The sequence below is a fragment of the Hypanus sabinus genome, chromosome 12 (assembly GCF_030144855.1).
Source record: "Hypanus sabinus isolate sHypSab1 chromosome 12, sHypSab1.hap1, whole genome shotgun sequence".
Taxonomy (NCBI): Eukaryota; Metazoa; Chordata; class Chondrichthyes; order Myliobatiformes; family Dasyatidae; genus Hypanus; species Hypanus sabinus.
The window spans coordinates 5,113,552-5,133,394 of record NC_082717.1 but is presented as its reverse complement, the minus strand read 5'-3'; the positions used below and the strand labels follow the sequence as shown (position 1 = coordinate 5,133,394).

General features: G+C 42.8%; 1 protein-coding gene across 1 annotated transcript in view; it reads left to right on the top strand.

Moving 5' to 3' along the window:
- Positions 1 to 2,534: 2,534 nt before the first annotated feature.
- LOC132402582 (uncharacterized) overlaps positions 2,535 to 19,843 on the top strand; it is a 104,523-nt gene continuing 87,214 nt past the window's right edge. The window contains exon 1 of the mRNA XM_059985477.1: positions 2,535 to 2,633. Within this exon, the coding sequence (XP_059841460.1) occupies positions 2,585 to 2,633 (49 nt within the window). The 5' untranslated portion in view covers positions 2,535 to 2,584. The remainder of the gene's footprint in view (positions 2,634 to 19,843) is intronic.

The following is a 19,843-nucleotide window of genomic DNA, read 5'->3' as shown; positions in this document are numbered from 1 at the left end:
GAGAAGTGACTTAACAGAGGTGTATAAGTTTATAGCAAGCATTGACAGAGTAGACTGCTAAAGACTTTTCTCAGGACAGCAATGGCCAATAGAATAGAATAGTACAGTGCATTGCAGGCCCTTCGGCCCACAATGTTGTGCCAACCTTCAAACCCTGCCTCCCATATAACCCCCCACCTTAAATTCCTCCATATACCTGTCTAGTAGTCTCTTAAATTTCACTAGTGTATCTGCCTGCACCACTGACCCAGGCAGTGCATCCCACAACCTTGCCCATGGGCGACCTGCAGGCTAGCGGAGGAAACCCATATATACTTTAGATCATAAATTTACTTTGAACAGTAAGTGTAATACTGTCATACAGATAAACATCTGTTTTGCCTGGTGTTGGGCCTGTCTTTACAGCTGTAATGCCCTGGTTCATAAAGTTCATATTTTTCTCTGTTATGCTGCTCTGTTCTGTGTATGCTGCTGGTCTGGTTACTGTTGAAGATAAGAGCTAGGAGAATTGTATCCCAACCAATTAGGATGGACAGACTTAAGGGAGGTTTCTCCAGTTAGGAACACTAAGATTGGGATTGAGGCTTTGTTGGGGGAGAAGGGAGAAGGTGCCGGAGAGATGAGGTCATAAAAATCGATCCTGAGTGGGTCCGTGATCCATGAATCCCGGGGAGATTGAAGGAGGATCAGCAAATGGGAAACGGTGATCTCCAACTAGTGCACATTAGAATGTTTCACTAAAATGGACCCTTTTCTTTTTTTCCCTTTTCTTCACTAACCCTTTCATTAAATTAAGAATTATAAAGCTAACTCTTTTAATTATATGCAGTGTACTGTCTGTTATTTCACGGCACTGATTTGTAATGGGGTAACAAATCACACAGCATCCGCACAAACAGGGGGATTTGTGGCTCACACTTCAATCTTCCTCTGTCATTCCCTAGACTTCCACAGCTGACAGAGCCAGAGTGTTTCCCATCCTTACCATGAGGAGCCATACTGTCAGGAAGGGGAAACAGTGTGTTAGCCTACGTACACACCACTGGAAGAACTCAGCAGGTCAGGCAGCATCCGTGAGAGAAGAGTAGCCAACGTTTCAGGCCAAGACCCTTCATCAGGAATGGGGGAGAAGAGAGGGCCGAAGCCCAGTAATAGAGATAGAGGAGAGGGTAGGGCCTAGAGGCGCCAGGTGGAAAACCAATCAGAGGAAAGATAAAGAGTGGAGGGGAAGGGGATAAGCATGAAAGAACTGTAGAGATAAAGAAGCAGAAAGTTGAAAGGGGAGAGAGGCGAATAGGGGAAGGTGGATGGGGAGGGAATTACCGGAAATTGGAGAATTCAATGTTCATACCACCAGGCTGGAGGCTACCCAGACGGTAGATGAGGTGTTGCTCCTCCAACCTGAGTTTGGCCTCATCATGGCAGTAGACAAGGTCATGTATGGACAAATCTAGATGGGACTGAGAGGCAGAGTTGAAGTGGGTTGTCTATTGTGACGGATGGAGCGGAGGTGCTCGACAAAGCTGTCCCCCAATCTGCGTTGGGTCTCGTCGATGTAGAGGAGGCCACACTGAGAGCACCGGATGCAATAGACGACTCCAGCAGACTCGCAGGTGAAGTGTTGCCTCACCTGGAAGGACTGTCTGGGGCCCGGAATGGTGGTAAGGGGGGAGGTGTGTGGACAGGTGTAGCACTTGCGCTTGCAGGGATAAGTGCCAGGTGGGAGTTCTGTGGGGAGGGATGTGTGGACCAGGTAGTCGCGGAGGGAACGATCCCTGCGAAAAGCTGAGAGGGGTAGGGAGGGAAAGATGTGCTCGGTGGTGGGGTCCTGTTGAAGGTGGCAGAAGTTGCGGAGGATAATATGTTGGATATGGAGGAGCAACACCTCATCTAACGTCTGGGTAGCCTTCAGCCTGGTGGTATGAACATTGAATTCTCCAATTTCTGGTAATTCCCTCCCCGTCCCCCTTCCCCTATCCCAGGTCCCTCTCTGCCTCTCTCCCCATTCAACTTTCTGCTTCTTTATCTCTACAGTTCTTTCATGCTTATCCCCTCCCCCTCCCCCTAACTTTCCTCTGACTGGCTTTCCACCTGGTGCCTCTAGGCCCTACCTCCTCCCCTATCTCTATTACTGGGCTTCAGCCCTCTCTTCCCCCGCATTCGGATCTCAGCTCAAAACGTTGGCTACTCTTTTCTCACGGATGCTGCCTGACCTGCTGAGTTCTTCCAGCGTTGTGTACATATTCTTTGATCCACAGCATCTGCAGTTGTACTTTAGTGTGCTAGCCTTATTTCTCATGTTTGAATCTGATAATGGTGTGTGGGCATAAGGAGTGAGTTTCAGTGACAGACATGTAAATGTGGATAAAAACATTCAGCTACTCTGCAATTTGTTGGTATTTTTTCAGCAGTTTCCGCAGGGCTGCCCACTTTCCCTCAACACTTCCTCTTCACACCCCGTGTCTTTGTGCTGAAATAAGCATGTGGGGAAATCAAAAGGGAATCAGTCACTTGTGAAATACCGATGGGGAACATCAGATTCCAATAAGCAGAAATTTAGTTTTTCAAAAACAAGCGAGAAGAAATGTTTGCAGCGATAATCACAACCTTGACTCTGTCCGTCTGTGCAGTGGGTGAGTAAATTCCCAGAGTGGGGTCACCCAGTCTGAGACTGGTTAAATCTGCCTTTGAGTTTAATTGACCAGTTGTGGGCAGTGGTAATGTGCTCAGTTTTGATCATCCTGTGATAGGAAGGATGTTATTGAACTAGAAAGAGTGCAGAAACTATCCAGCAGGATGTTGTCTGGTCCTGGGGGTTTGTGTCATAAGGAGAGATTGGGAACTGTATTTCCCTCAATCGCAGGTGTCTCCAAAGAGTGGTGTGGACAGCCCAACACATTTGTAGATGTGAACTTCCCACTATTCAGGAGATTTAAAAGACAGGTCATTTTAAAGATATTTTAAAGAGGGTCTGAAGGATCATTGGGGACCCGAGTCACCACAACCACAATCTACTCCATCTGCTACCTTCCATGAAATGGTACTGCAACATAACAGCCAGGACTAATAGGATCCAGAACAGCTTCTCACACCAGGCCATCAGACTGATTAATTCATGTTATATTGACTGTCCTATTGTACAGAATATTTATTCCAAATTACTGTAAATTGCACATTGCACATTTAGACAGAGATGTAATGTAAAAATTTTTCCTTCTCATGTATATGAAGGATGTAAGTAATAAAGCCAATTCAATTCAATTTTGATTGCACACAATAGGAACTTCCATCTTGAATATACCCATGGTCTTGGACTCTACCACAGTGTGTGACAGAATCACTACTCTCTGGCTAAAAGTATTCCTCCTTATCTGTGTTCTTTAAGGTCACCACTCAATTTTGAGGTTGTGACCTATAGTTCTGGAAACAACCAGCAAAGGAAACATTCTCTCTACATCAACCCCAATCTAGTTCTTCCAACATTCAGTAGGTTTCTATGAGATCCCCATTCGTTCTTCTAAATTCCAGTGAGTACAGGCCCAAAGCTGCTAAACACTCCCCATATCTTAACCCTTTAATTTTCAATATCAATCTCGTGAACCTCCTCAGGACTCTCACCAATGACAACATATCCTTTCTGAGGTGTGGAGCCCAAAACTGTTGACAATACTCCAACTGTGGCCTGATTAGTGTCTTATAAAGGCTCAGAATTATCTCCTTGCTTTTATATTTTATGCCCCTTGAAATAAATGCCAACATTGCATTTGTCTTCTTTAACACAGACTCAACCTGTAAATTAAATTTCTGGGAGTCATGCACGAGGACTTCTAAGTCCCTCTGCACTTCAGATGTTTGAACCTTCTCTCCATTTAGATAATTTTGCACTATTGACCTTTTTACCAAAATGCATTGTCATACATCTTCCAACACTGTATTGTATCTGCCACTTCTTTGCTCATCCTCCCAACTTGTCTACGTCCTGCTGCAATTGCACTGTTTCCTCGGCACTACCTACCCCTCTACCTATCTTTGTATCAACTGAAAACTTTCCAGAAAGCCATCAATTCCACTATCCAAATTATAGACAAACAATGTGAGAATTAAGATGTACCAAAAAGCTGGATGAACTCAGCAGGTCGGGCAGCATTCCAGCTTTTTTGTATGTCTTGATTTGACCACAGCATCTGCAGTGTACTTTGTGTTTACAATGTGAGAATTAGCGGTCCGAATACTGACTCCTGAGGAACACCACTAGTCACTGGAAGCCAACTAGTAAAGGCCTCTTTTATTCCCACTCACTGCCTCCTGCCTGTCAGCCATTCCTCTACCCATGCCAGTAGTAATGCCGTAGGATTTTATCTTGTTAAGCAGCCTCATGTGCGGCACCTTATCAAATGCCTTCTGAAAATCAAAGTAAGTGACATCAGCTGCTTCTCCTTTCTCCCACCCTGCTTGTTACTTCTTCAAAAAACTTTAACAGATTTGTCAGGCAAGATTTCTCTTCACAGAAACTATGCTGACTTTGACTTATTTCATCATTAGTCTCCAGGTATTTCAAAACCTTAATAGAAGACATCATAATAGACTTCAACAATTCCTAAACCACTGAAGTTAGACCAATTGGCCTAAAATTTCTTTTCTTTAGCCTTCCTCCATTCTTAAAGAGTGGAGAGGCATTTGCAATCTTCCAGTCTGCCAGGACCATGCCAGAATCAAGTGATTCCTGAAAGATCATGACCAATGCATCTGTTATCTCTTCAACAGCCTATTTCAGGATTCTGGGATGTAGTCCATCTGGTCCAGATGACCTACCCACCTTAAGATCTTTGAGTTTGCCTTGTACTCTTTCCTTTCTAATAGCTCTCTTGCTCCCTGACAGTCACAGACCTCTGGCACAATGGGAGTGTCTTTTACAATGAACTATCCAACTTCCCACTCACTTTTGATACTTATATGCTCTTTCCTTGGCTTTTATGCAGTACTTAACTTCCCTTGCCAGTTATGGTTGCCTACCCCTGCCATTTGAGAACTTCTTCCTCTGAGGAACATATCTATCCTGCACCTTGTGAACTACCCCCAGAAACTTCAGCCATCTCTGTTCTGCTATCATCCTGGCAGTACCTCCTCCAATCCACCTGGGCAAGCTCCTCTTTCATGCCCCTGTAATTCTCTTTAATTCCATTGTGATACTGATACATGTGACTTATGCTTCTTCCTCTTAAACTACAGCATGAATTCACTCATATTAAGATCACCTCCTCCTAAGTGTTCCTTTACATTAAGCTCCCTAATAAGATCTGGGTTATTACACAACTTCCAATCTATGATAACCTTTCCCTGAGTAGACTCAAACACAAGATGCTCTAAAAAGCCATCTCATCAGCATTCAACAATTTCCTTCTCTTGCGATCCAACACCAACCTGATTTTCCCAATCCCCTTGCATATTGAAGCCCCCCACTACAATTGTGTCATTACCCTTATTACATGCTTTTTCCCACTCTTTTTGTAATATCACCCCCACATCTTGGCTACTATTTGGAAGACCATATCTTACTCCTATACTGGTATTTACATCATTGCGGCTTCTTAACTCCACCCACAAAGATGCAACATCTTTTGATGCAATGTCACCTATTTCTAAGGATTTAATTCCATCTCTTACCAACAGAGCAAAACCGCTGTCTGCCTGTCCTTTCAATATAAAGTATATCATTTGATGTTAAGCTCCCAACTAATGGTCTTCTTTCAGCTACGACTCAGTGATGCCTAGAACGTCATACTGACCAATCTCTAAGTGCGCCATGAGTTCATTCACTGTATTCTGAATGCTAGTCACATTTAAATACAGCACCTTCGGTCCTACATTCTTTGCTCTTTTGAATTTTGCCTCTGTGTTAGAACTTAACTCTTTGTTCTTTCTGCATCTGTACCTAATCATTGGCTTGTCCTTCCTCACATTCCTGTTCCACCCATCGTCTACTTATCAGCCTGCTGGCTCAACCTCAGCTCTATCATACTGATTCCCATCCCCCTGCCATATTAGTTGAAATGACTCACAAAAGTTCTCATAAATCTGCCTGTGAGAATATTATTGTTTCTGCTTGCAGTTACTGTCCGCATGATGTTTAGTTCTTTGCACATTGGGTGCTCAATGGTCTTTTATATTTCTTATTTTATTCCATTAACTTTAATGGACATGAGGTGGTTTTATTATTCTCTGCACATTGGGCATTAGACAGTCTTTTTTTCTTATATATTGTGTTGGTTTTGTGTCTCTTTGTCTCGTGGCTGCCTGTTAGGAGACAAATCTCAAGGTTATCTGATGCATGGCATGCATACTTTGATAATTAAACGTACTTTGTAACTTTTCATCATTAGCAACATATAAAAGCCATCTAGATAAGTACATAGCGAGGAGTGGGTTAGCAGTATTTGGGCCAAATGCATGCTGGGCAACACAGTCTGCATGAACAAGTTGAGCCAAAGGTCTTGTTTTTGTACTGAAAGGTTTAATGAGTCATGTGAATCTAAATCTGTGGTTTAAAAACTCTGAAATGTTGGGTTTTTCTTGGTTCACCCTGAGCTGAGACACCGAAGTATAATCTTCTACAGTTCCTATTGAGCATGGTAAACAAAAGTTTTACTCCCCCTGCTCTACTTGCTATACACCTATGAATGTGCAGCTTCAGTACCAGATTCAAGTTGTACACAGAGTCAAAGTGGGTGATGAATCAATATACAGATGGACTGAAAATCTGGTTGAGTGGTGTCACAACAATAACCTCTCACTCAACGTCAGCACGACAAAGGGGAGGGATTGTAGACTGTCGGAGAAATCCACTCATCAGAGGATCGGAGACGAAGAGCCTCAGTGACTTTACATTCCTTGGTGACACTATCTCAGAGGACCTGTCCTGTCCCATCATATAAATGTAATTGCAAAGAAAGCATGACAGTACCTTAACATCCCGAGAAGTCTGCTGAGATTCGGCATGTTATCAAAATCCTTGACAAGCCTCTACAGATACAAGAATGATTCCAGGAATGAAAGGGTTACTGTATGAGGAACATCTGGCAGCTCTTGGGCTGTATTCCCTTGAGTTCAGGAGAATGAGCTATGGAATCCCATAGAAACAATCCAAATATTAAAAAGCCTTAGCAGATTGGATATGGCAATGTTATTTCCCATGGTAGGGGAGTCTAGGACAAGAGGACATGACTTCAGGATTGAAAGACTTCCATTTAGAACAGAAATGTGGAGAAATTACTTTAGTCAGAGAGTGGTAAATCTGTGGAATTTAATGCCATGAGTGGCTGTGGAGGCCAAGTCATTGTGTGCATTTAAGGCAGAGATAGGTAGGTTCTCGATTAGCCAGGGCATGAAACAGTATGGGGAGAAAGCAGAGGAGTGGGGATGACTGTAAGAATTGGATCAGCCCATGATTGAATGGCAGAGCAGACTCGATGGGCTGAATAGCCTACTTCTTCTCCTATACTTTATGGTCTTATGTGTGGTGGAAAGTGTTCTGACTGGCTGCATCAAGGCCTGATATGTGAACACCAATGCCTTTAAGTGGAAAATCCTACAGAAGGTAGTGGATTTGACGCAGTACATCAGGTGTAAAACCCTACCAACCATTGCGGACATCTACATGAAATGTTGGCATAGAAAAGCAGCATCCATTGTCAGAGATCCACACCACCCATGCCATGATTTTCTCACGCTGCTGCCATCAGGTAGAAGGTACAAGTGCTTCAGGACTCACACCACCAGGTTCAAAAACAGATACTACCCTACAACCATCAGGCTCTTGAACAAATGAGATAACTACTCTCATTCTATTTCCAGTGATCTCACAACCAATGATCTCACTTTCATGATTCTTTATCTTGGTATTTATTGCTATTTATTCATATTTGCATTTGCAGACATTGTTGTCTTCTGTACTCTTGCTTTGTCATTGATCCTGTTCACAGTTACTTTTCTGTAGGTTTGCTGAGTATTTACAGGAAAAAGAATCCTGGGGTTGTATGTGGTGACATGTTTGCACTTTGAACATTGGAAAGATTTTACCAGGTTCCACAAATGTGAGCACACAAAATCTGAGATAAGTTTAAAAGATGAGTAAAGAATCAAAAGATAGAGAAAGTGTCTGATATCAGCAATGTATGTTAGGTGGTAAACCTCAGAGGCCTCAACTTCTCAGATGTATTTTAGTGACCAGATGCAGGAACGAGGAGTTGCATATAAAAGTAAAATACTGCAGCTGCTGCAAACCTGAAAGAAAACCTAAAGCAGTCCAAGCATTCGGCAGGTCGGAGAGCAACAGAGCGGAGAGAAACGGAGTTCATGGTTCACACAGAAAACCTGATGATGCTCACACAGGTTTCAGATACCACTGAGTAAGGAGGGAACATTGGCAGTGCAAAATACAATAATGAATCAAGTGGCCAAAACTACAGAAGATGGAAATGGGTGAAGAAAAATCTCAAAGCATCCAATAAAGTCAAATGTCCACATCTTCTTCATGCATTTTATGTTCAGTGGTCATAGAATCACAGAATACTACAGCAGAGAAACAGGCCATCTAGAGAAACTGCCCATCTAGTCTATGTCAAACTATCCCATTTACCTGTATCTGGACCATATCAACTCCATAACCCTGTCATCCATGTACATATTCAAATTACCCTTAAATGTTACAATTGAACCCACATCCACCACTTTCACTGACAGCTCGTTCCACACAGTCATCACCTTCTGAGTGAAGAATTCTCCTCTCAAGCTCCCTTTAAACATTTCACCTTTTACTCTAACCATGTGACCTCTAGTTCCAGACACAGTCAACTTGAAGTGAAAAGGCCTGCAAGCATTCACACTACCTATATCCCTGATAAGTCAGTATACCTCTATCCAATCTCCCTTCATTGTCTTACACTCTTGTGAAAAAATGTCTGAAACAATTTAATCTTTCACTATAATTCAAGTCCTCAAGTATCCTTATAAATTCTCCCTGCAGCCTTTGAATATTTTTGATATCTTTCCTGCAGGTGGGTAACCAGTATAGGTAGGCATTGCACCCAATTCTCCAAATTCAGCCTCAAAGGTTTAAAGGTCCAATTTAATGCCAGAGAAATGTATACAATATATATCTTGAAATGCCTTTTCTTCACAAACATCCACAATCCCCCGTCCCCCAGTAAAAAAGTGCACCAGCTACTGAGTGCAAGCATGAGCTAGGCAATAGCAAAGACACAGAACTGCTGTTACCACAAAGACTATCCCATTTTTTTAACTCAGAGAGTGGTGAGTGCATGGAATGGGCTGCCAGCAATGGTGGTGGAGGCAGATATGATAGGGTCTTTTAAGAGGCTTTTAGGTAGGTACATGGAGCTTAGTAAAATAGAGAGCTATAGGTAAGCCGAGTAATTTCTAAGGTAGGGACATGTACAGCACAACTTTGTGGGCCGAAGGGCCTGTATTGTGCTGTAGGTTTTCTATGTTTCTATTTCATCCAGCATCCACAGGTTCTCTCTCTCCCTAACAAAGGAGAGGGAGGTGACACCATTTTCACAGTGAGCAGGAGACGTAACAATCACTGGTTTACGATATTAAAAAGTCCGTTACATTGTTTTTACAAGCTCTGTGCCTGAATATCACAAAGATCTTTAGTCTTCGGGCTCACAGCGAAAGATGGTTTGTCCTCTCAAAGTGCAACATCACATAATTTTCTGTTATTTTTCAGCCTATTTTCCCTGCTGGTCCAGATACCACTGTATATTTTAAAAGTCTTCTTTGCTGTCCAGTACACCTCCCAGTCCTTGTGCAATGCACAAATGTTCTGATTCAGTTTATCACATTATCATCTAAATCATTAATGTGGATGATAAACAGACCCAACATCTATTCCCAGCGGCACATCACTGGTCACAGGCTTCCATCCAGTCAGAGAGACAACCATCTACTACCACCCTGGCTTCTCCCACTGAGCCAACTTTGAATATACAAGCCACTTCACCTTTAGGGATCAGCCTTTCATGCAGGACTTTGTCCAACACCTTGTTGAAATCCATGTGGGCAAAGTCCACTGCCTTTTCATCATACCATTTCCTGGCTAATTTGTCAAGCATTTCTTGAACAACAGAACAACATTTGGTATTCATCGGTCTTCAAATATCTCTGATATTTGAAATATATCTGAATATCTCTGCCAGGTCCTCTGTAATTGCTGCACTAGTCTATCACAGAGTCGAAGACATATGCCACCCATTTCAATTCAACTCCATATTCTGAAATGTCAGTCCATGTCCTTCCCTACCGTCAAAGTGAGACTAACCTAAGGCAGGAATTGATGGCATGCCCTTTGATATCTCCAACTTCTGAAAATTTCTCATCCTTCCCATTCTCTCTTATTCCATTCCCTATTTTGATTACTCTCTCATCCCTCCTCTTCTCCTCACTTACCCATTGTCTCCCACTGAAGCTCCTGCTCTTTCCTTTTCCTCCATGGTCCCCTGCTCTTTCCTGTCAGATCCTGCTGATCTTTCCTCTGCCATCTAACCCTTTCCAGCTACTTGCCTTTTGCCACTCACCTACCTTCCTCCTCACCTGGGAACACCTATCACCTGCCAGCTCTTATTCCTTTCTCTCTACTCACCATCTTATTTTAGCCTCTTTCCAGGCCTGATGAAGGGTCTCTGCCCAAAATATTAACTGTTTATTCCCCTCCATAGTTGCTGCCTGACTTGCTGAATTCCTCCAGCATTTAGTGTGTGATGGTCCATATGCTACCAAAATTTCTTCAAAGTCTCTCCGACAATGCTGAAAAGTACATTGCCCCTGTTACCCAAATACAGAAAGTTCTCTTTTATAATCAATAGTTCTGTGAGGTTTCTATAGCCAAGGGTGATAATGGGGACAAACTCCCACTACCTATTGAATGCTCCCAATGGTGTGCAGCTCAAATAGCCTCTGACAAGCAAGTCCACCTCCTGTCCATGTATGGCTTAGTACTAAGCCTGGAGGAACTGTTTCTACTGACAGGAGAAGGGTCAAAGGTGGGCTACTAGTGCCTGAAAACCAGTGCTTTTGGCAACGGGGCTCATCAGCCTTAGTCACCATATGGAGCTGGATTCTCAAAGGCTGACCTATGCTGAGTTCAATGTTGACTGAAAACTCCTGCAATGCTGCTGGTGTCAAACTGTATCAGTCTCTGCTGTTCCTTTGAGTTCATCAGATGAATGGAGAGGGGGAGCCTGCTGCACGGACAACAGTTTGCTCTTCATATTATACTGCCCTGGCTTGAGTATCTTGACAGCTACGATGCAGCATCCATGGTCGTCCCTGACAACGAAGGCCTCTTGTTCTCATTTTCAAACTGGTTTGAAATTGTGTTCCTGATGGCTCGTATATACCATCAGTAATGGATGAGTATGAGTTACAGGTCCAAGACAACCTTGTTGTCTGATGTAACGAGAACTGCCTTGTTCTGCTGAGAACAAATTGTGTTACTTTTACAACCTAATTTATACTCTCCCTTTGGTGGGAAGAGGTGGATAAGGATAAATGCAGTTGAAATATTTTCCTGTTACTCTTTAGTTAATATGAGCTGATAAATTGGAGCTGACTAAATCTCTCAGCAGTTTGCAAGCATTTAATGGATATATTGGGAACTGCTGAGACGATTGTCATTAGAGCAGCAAATGCCTGTATTTTTATCGACAAACAATCTGCTGGTGACAGAGGGAGAAGGTGAATGCAGAGGCTGCTTGCAAAGAAAAGTCCTTGGAGGGAGATTAGAGAGGAGGGATGAATGGACAAGAGAATCCCGGAGGTACTGATTCTTGTGGGAAGCAGGTGGTTGGGAGGAGGTAAAGACAAGTTTAGTGGAAGGATCCCTTTTGTGATGGCAGTATTTACAGAGTGTGATCTGTTGAATGTGGAAACCAATGGGGTAGTAGGTAAGGACAAGAGGAACTCTATCACTGTTAAGGTGGTGGGAAGATGGGCTGAGTGTGGATGTTCAGGAAATGGAGGAGATGCGAGTGAGGGCAGCATCAATAGTGGAGGAAGGAAATCCTATTCTTTGAAGAAGGAAGACATCTTTGATGTTTTGGAATGGTAAGCTGAGTCCTGGGAACAGATATGGCAGATCTGAAGGAATAGAGGAAAGAGAAATGTATTTTTATAGGAGATAGCACAGTCAATATAACCAATGGAATCAGTAGGTTTATAAAAGGTGTCAGTTGACGGTTGTCTCCAGAGACAGAGACAGAGAGATTGAGAAAGCTCAGAGATGGGCTGTGAATTTAAGCCAGGGTGGAAATTAGAAACTAAATTGATGGAATTCATGAGTTCAACATGGGTGAACGAAGCAGCACCCATGTAGTTGTCAATGGAGCGGAAGAGCAGTTGGAGAGTATTGCAGGGGAAAGCTCCGAACATGGATTGTTTGATGCAGCCAACATAGTGGCAGGTATACCTGGGGCCCATACGGGTGGCCATGGCTACCTCTTGAGTTTGGAAAAAGTGGGAGGAGCTGAAGGAAAATTTGTAGAGAATGAGGAGCAGTCCTGCCAGTTGGAGGAGGGTGGAGTTGGAAAGGAATTGATTGGTTGTTTTGTCAACAAAAAAAGCAGAAAGATTTAAGGCCCTTTTGATGGGGGATAGTAGTGTATAGGGACTGAACATCCATGTTGAAATTGAGACTGTTGGGACAGGGAATTGAAAGTCACTGATGAGATCGTGGACATGAGAACTGCTGTGGATGTAGTTGGGAAGCGACTGAACCAAGGGGGAATAGAATGGAATCAAAGTATGAGGGCATGAGTTTACTGGGGCAGGAACAGGCAGAGATAATAGGCATACAGTCCTGTTTGTGGATCCTGAGTAGGAGGTAGAAGTGGGCTGTGCCACTGTAAGGGAACTATGAATTTGGTGGCAATGGATGGAAATTCCTTAGAGAAGAAAAGGTCAGTGATTGTGTCAGAGACAAATTTCTAATGGTCTGGAGGGGTGTTCTCCTCAAAGGGTAGGTTTGAGGAGGTGTCTTTAACTTATCCCTCCTCCAATATGACATTTTGATTTGATGAAAGAAATCACAATCATCCTGATATTCACCATCATGATGTGCTTCTCGATGCTGGTCATTACACACATCAACTTCAACCTCCCAGATAAACTCAACCATTGCAATTCATTTGCTGTCAAAACAAGTCCACACTAGATACCCTCTCTGGAACATTCGGGTAATAAAGATACCTACATCTATTTCTTGGACATTGATGCAACTTCAATACCATAATCCTAAAGTTCAAAGTTCAGAGCTTAAAGTAAATTTATTATCTAAGTACATATATGTCACCATATTCAATTCTGAGATTAATCTTCTCATGGGCATACACAGTAAGTCCAAAAACCATAATAGAATCAAAGAATGACTACACCAATTAGTGTGTCCAAGACAACAAACTGTGCAAATACAAATGAAAAAAATCGTAATAATTTCTAAAGATATAAACATGAACTTTGGACTAGATAGGTACAAAACATTAAACATAAAGAGAGGTGTAATTGAGCTAGTAGAATACAAAACAGAGAAGAAGGATACAATACACTGATGTAACAATCTGGGATATCAACAAGCAAAGATAAAAGATCAAACTCTTTTAAAGGAAAAACTTTTGACAAAATTTACTTCAAGGCTTAAGAAAATCTGCCAAACAGAGCTCAACAGTAAAAATATAATAAATGCAATAAACACTTCCATTATACCCATAATAATGTATTCTTTTGACATAATATCTTGGTCTGAAACCAACCTGGAAAATTTACAAATAAAATAAAAAGAACTGAAATGACAGATTTTAGAAAGCATAATATACACTCAAATATTTTTTGATCTTCACTACTTAGGACAGGAGGAGGAAGAAGAATAGCAGACATAAAAACTTACAGAACAGCAGCCTGGTCCGTTGAGTTCCTCTAGCATTCTGTGTGCATCACTAAACTTCTAAGGATATATTTTCATCAACAAAAATACGATTTAGCACTCCACAAAGCAAATGGAATTCTGTTAAGAAGCATATAAGAGCATATGCCAGAGAAAATGAGGAAATTATTAGTAGAAAAGTTAAGCAATAGAAGAGCGTAACTCTCCATGGAAGACATCCCCATGAACTAATCAGACTAGATATTGAAAAAGTAATATTGAACATCTGGCTCAGCATTGAAGAGCTCTTCTGAAAAATAGAGGGATTCCTTGTGGCAATGTAGGACCAGGTGGTTAACACAAAAGAATTATCAAAATAAAAATTAAAGGATTAACAAATTCAAGATGATAAATGCAGAAAATGCCAAGAGAAACCAGAAACAATCCAACGCGCAGCCAAAATCTCACTTTAAAATACAAACTCATGAAGACACCATTCCTTACTATAAATGGCCAGTGTCAATGGAAGTTCATTTACTAGTTTGAGTACGCCTTCGTAACCACAGATTCAACTGGCGGGTAGCATCTCTGGGTGTCCTATGGACTTGGACCCCAAGATTCCTCTGATCCTCCACACCGCCAAGAGTCTTACCATTAATACCATATTCTGCCATCATATTTGATCTACCCAAATGAACCACTTCACACTTATCTGGGTTAAACTCCATCTGCCACCTCTCACCACATTTTTTATCAGCAAATTTACTAACCCATCCCTCGACTTCCAAATCCAGATTACTGAAAAAAATCATGAATAGAAGGGGTCCCAGAACAGATCCCTGAGTCACATCACTGGTCACTGGCCTCCATGCAGAATATGACCTGTCTACAACCACTCTTTGCCTTCTGTGAGCAAGCTAAATCTGGATCCACAAAGCAATATCTTCTTGGATCCCATGTCTCTTTACTTTCTCAATAAGCCTTGCATAGAGTACCTTAACTAATGTCTTGCTGAAATCCATATACACTACATCTACTGCTCTTCCTTCATCAATATGTTTTGTCACATACTCAAAAAATTCAATTAGGCTCGTAAGGGATGGCATGCCTTTGACAAAGCCATGCTAACTATTCCTAATCATATTATGCCACTCCAAATGTTCATAAATCCTGCCTCTCAGGATCTTCTCCATCAGCGTACCAACCACTGAAGTAAGACTCACTGGTCTATAATTTCCTGGGCTGTCTCTACTCTCTTTCTTAAATAAAGGAACAACATCCACAACCCTCCAATCCTCCAGGACCTTTCCTGTCCCAATTGATGATACAAAGATCATCGCCAGAGACTCAGCAATCTTGTCCCTCGCCTCCCACAGTAGCCTGGGGTACACCTCATCCGGTCCCTAACACTTATCCAACTTGATGTTTTCCAAAAGCTCCAGCGCATCCGCTTTGTTAATGTCTACATGCTCAAGATTTTCAGTTACTGTAAGTCATCCCTATAGTTGCCAAGCTCCAAAAGGAATACCGAAGCAAAGTATTCACTCAGTACCTCTGCTATCTCTTCCTGTTCCATACACACATTTCCACTGTCACACTTGGTTGGTCCTATTCTCTCACGCTGTCAAGTCAGAGTACTTGTTCTTTTTTGAACATGTGCAGCTTCCTCACTTGAAAGAGTTGAATGCACCTAGCTAAAGGTTTTTAACCAATGACCACTCAATGACCAAACAACTTTTCCTTTTTCTTTCTCTTTTATTTCTCGCAAGTGCGGCAGTTTGATAGTTCCATTAGTTCCATCAGTCAGTAGTCATTTGTCATAAGTCATAGCTAATCAGTTATAAGTCAGTCATTAGTCTAGTCGTAAGTCATAAGGTTAAGGTTAAGTTGTCATTAGGTATAAGGTTAAGTCATAAGCATCAGGTGAAAAACTGGCTGCCTCTCGGACTTTGTAGACGAATTCAGACCTGCACCTCCATCTCTCTAATGGACCATTATGGCCTCCAACCATTATGTTTCCAAACCGGGCGAACTCTCTTGAAGGTTCACGAGCTCTTCTTAAGCCTCGCGCCATTTCCAAGAAGTGCCTGCGCGCAATGATCCCCAAGGTGAAGTTAACCCAAACGCAGTGACAGCAGTGCGTTTTTCCATGAAACAGTCTCAAGTTATTTAAAGTTTGGCATCTTACCGAGGATTCCAAGGCGGCTCCTGGACTGCTGCCGTTATGCTGCAGGGTCTCCCCAATGTTCAGGGCAGAAGCAGCACTCAGGCAGTAGGTTCCATCTGGTCTATCAGTGAATTCTTGCTCTTACTTTTAAATTTTATTTTCTTTTGCCTCTAGGTCTCAATACTTCCTAGAAACTCAAGTTTGACTTGACACATGTCTTATCCTCTTGCTCTTCACATACTTGTAGAATGCCTTGGGATTTTCTGTAATCCTGCCCACCAAGGCCTCCTCATGACCCCTTCTGGCTCTCCTAATTTCATTCCTCAGCTCCTTTTTGCTAGCCTTATAATCTTCTAGATATCTATCATTACCTTGCTTTTTCAACCTTTCATAAGCTTTTCTTTTATTACTGACTAGATTTGCAACAGCCTTTGTACACCATGGTTCCTGTACCCTACCATCCTTCCCGTGTCTCATTGGAGTGTACCTATGCAGAACTCCACACAAATATCCCCTGAACATTTGCCTCATTTCTGCCATACATTTCCCTGAGAACATCTCTTCCCAATTTATGCTTCCAAGTTCCTGTCTGATAGCCTCATATTTCCCCTTACTCCAATTAAACAATTTCCTAACTTGTCTGTTCCTATCTCTCTCCAATGTTATGATAAAGGAGAGAGAATTGTGATCACTATCTCCAAAATGCTCTCCCACTGAGAGAGCTGACACCTGACCAGGTTCACTTCCCAATACCAGATCAAGTGCAACTTCTCTTGCAGGTTTATGTACATATTGTGTCAGCAAACCTTCCTGAACACACCTAACAAACTCCACCCAATCTAAACCCCTTCCTCCAGGGAGATGCCATACAATATTTGGGAAATTAAAAAATAATAATTATTACTTTCCATAATCTATCTCCCTATCTGTTCCTCGAAGTCCCTGTTACTATTGGGTGGTCTATAAGAAAGACCCAGTGGAGTTATTGATCCTGTCCTGTTTCTAACTTCCACCCACAGAGACACTGTAGACAATCCCTCCATGACTTCCTCCTTTTCTGCAGCCATGACATTATCTTTGATCATCAGTGCTGCACTCTACCTCTTTTGCCTCCTTCCCTGTCCTTTCTGAAACATCTATGGCCTGGTACTTTAAGTAACCATTCCTGCCCCTGAGTCTTCCAAGTCTCTGTAAAGGCCATAACATCATAGCTCCAAATACTGATCCACACTCTAAGCTCATCCTCTTTGTTCATAATGCTCCTTGCATTAAAATAGACACATCTCAAACCATCAGTCTGAGTGCATCCCTTCTCTATCACCTGCTTATCCTCCCTCTCACACTGTCTCCAAGCTTTCTCTATTTGTGAGCCAACTGTCCTTTCCTCCATCTCTTCAGTTTGGTTGCCACTCCCCAGAAATCCTAGTTCAATCTCTCCCTAATAGCCTTAGCAAACCTCCCAGCCAGGATATTGGTCCCCCTGGGATTCAAGTGCAACCCATCCTTTTTGTAAAGGTCATTCCTGCCTGAAAAAGGACCCAAAGATCCAGAAATCTGTATCCCTGCCCCCGCTTCATTTCCTTAGCTATGCATTTATCCTCAACCTCATTCTATTCCTATACTCACTGTCACGTGGCACAGGCTGTTACAAGGGGATATTGGGAGCGGACCCAAGTGCAGGACACAGACAACAGAAGTAGTATAAACAGAACAGTGTTTATTGATGGTTATTAGGAAGGCCAGAGAGTGAGGACGGAAATGTCAACATGGACATAAACATTGGAAAGCAAACTGGTAACTGGACTAGGACTTGGATTTGGACTCAACTTCGACTTGGAATTTGGATCATGACTTGGACTTGGAACTTGGATCTTGACCTGGACTTGGAAATTGGATTTTGACTACAAAGCCTAGACTTGGACCATGAGTCTGGACTTGGACTGGACTTGGACAATGAAAACAGAGAACACCCAACTCAGAGGAGCAGCAGACGGCCAGACCTACTCCGCTGGAACGATTTGGTCAATGAGTCTGGACTTGACTGGACTTGGACAACCAAGAGACAGAATTCCCAACTCGGAGCAGCAGAAAAACGGCCGGACCCACTCAGCTGGAAACGAGACAACCAAACCACACAACAACAGTCCATTTGTATCTTTGCTCGGAGTGGCAGCAAACAGCCAACAAGTGTCAGCAGGCCATGGAATCGACAGAATTCTTACCTTACTTGGATCAGCAGCAAAACAGCCAGCAACTCAGCTGGACACGAAAATAACGGAATTCACTAAGCAGCCACAGGCACTGAGGTGACTAGAGTGCACGATTTGCAGTGGTCCCAGGAAGAGCATAACTGCAGTGGCTACGGTGAGATGACTGGCTTCCGGTGATTGGTTTCTGGTGATAAACTTCTGGTAACGGTCCAGCATTGAGTAGCTGTACCCTTTTATGCTGCTGGTTCAAAATGAAGATCAGATGCCTTAATCAAGGTGCCCAACAGAACATGGGGAAAAAGAAATAATTGGAATGAGGAACCCACAGACTGGACCGTGACACAGGCAGTATTTCTGAGATTTCTACCTTTGAGGTCCTGCTTCTCAACTTCCTTCCTAACTCCTTGTTGTCCTTTTTCAGGACCTCCTCCCTTTTCCTACTTATGTTGTTGGTACCAACATGTACCACAACCTCTGGTTGTTGTCCTTCCCACTTCAGGATCTCGTGGATGCGACCAGAAACATCCCGGACCCTGGCACCTCAGAGGCAAACTACTATCCGTGTTTCTTTTCTGCATCCACAGAATCGCCTGTCTGACCCACTAATTATAGAGACCCTATCACTGATGCCATCCTCTTCCTTTTCCTACTCTTCTGTGCCACAGGGCCAGACTCTGTGCCAGAGACACACCCATTGTTGCTTTCCTCAGTTAAGTTATCACCCCCCAACAGTACTCAAACAGGAGTACTTCTTGTTAAGGGGCATAGCCACAGGGGTATTCTCTAGTATCTGACTCTTGCACTTCCCTCTCCTGACTGTGACCCACTTATCTGTCTCCCAAGGCCTTGGTGTGACTACCTGCCTATAGCTCCTCTCTATCACCTCTTCACTCTCCCTGACCAGCCGAAGGTCATCAAGCTGCATCTCCAGTTCCCTAACAAGGTCTCTACAGAGCTGCATCTTGGTGCATCTGGTGTAGATGTGGCTGTCTGGGAGGCCTTGAGTCTCCCAGACATCCCACATCTGATACACAGGACAGAACACCAGCCTCACACGCATTCTTTCTGTCTGTATTCTACACAAGGAACTAACCTTGTCTTGACCCTCCTGCCAAATCTCCTGCTTTCTCCCCTTATCACTTCAAGCCCTGACTAATCAAGAATCTATCAATGTCTGCCATAAATACACATAAAGACGGCCTCCACAGCTACCAGTGATAACGAATTCCACAGATTCACTATTATCTGCCTAAAGAAATTCCTCTATACCTCTATTCTAAAAAACTGCCCCCCTATTCTGAGGCTGTGTCTTCTGATCTTTGACGCTCCCACAATACAAAACATCCTCTACACATTTACTCTTTTGTGGCCTTTCAACTTTCAATATGTTTCAATGAAGTCTCCCTTCATTCTATTGAATACAGGGACAAAAACATCAAACACTCTTCATATGATAAGCCATTCAATTTCAGAATCATTTTCAGGAATCTCCTTTGAAGACTCTCCAACATTAACACATCCTTTCCAAGATAA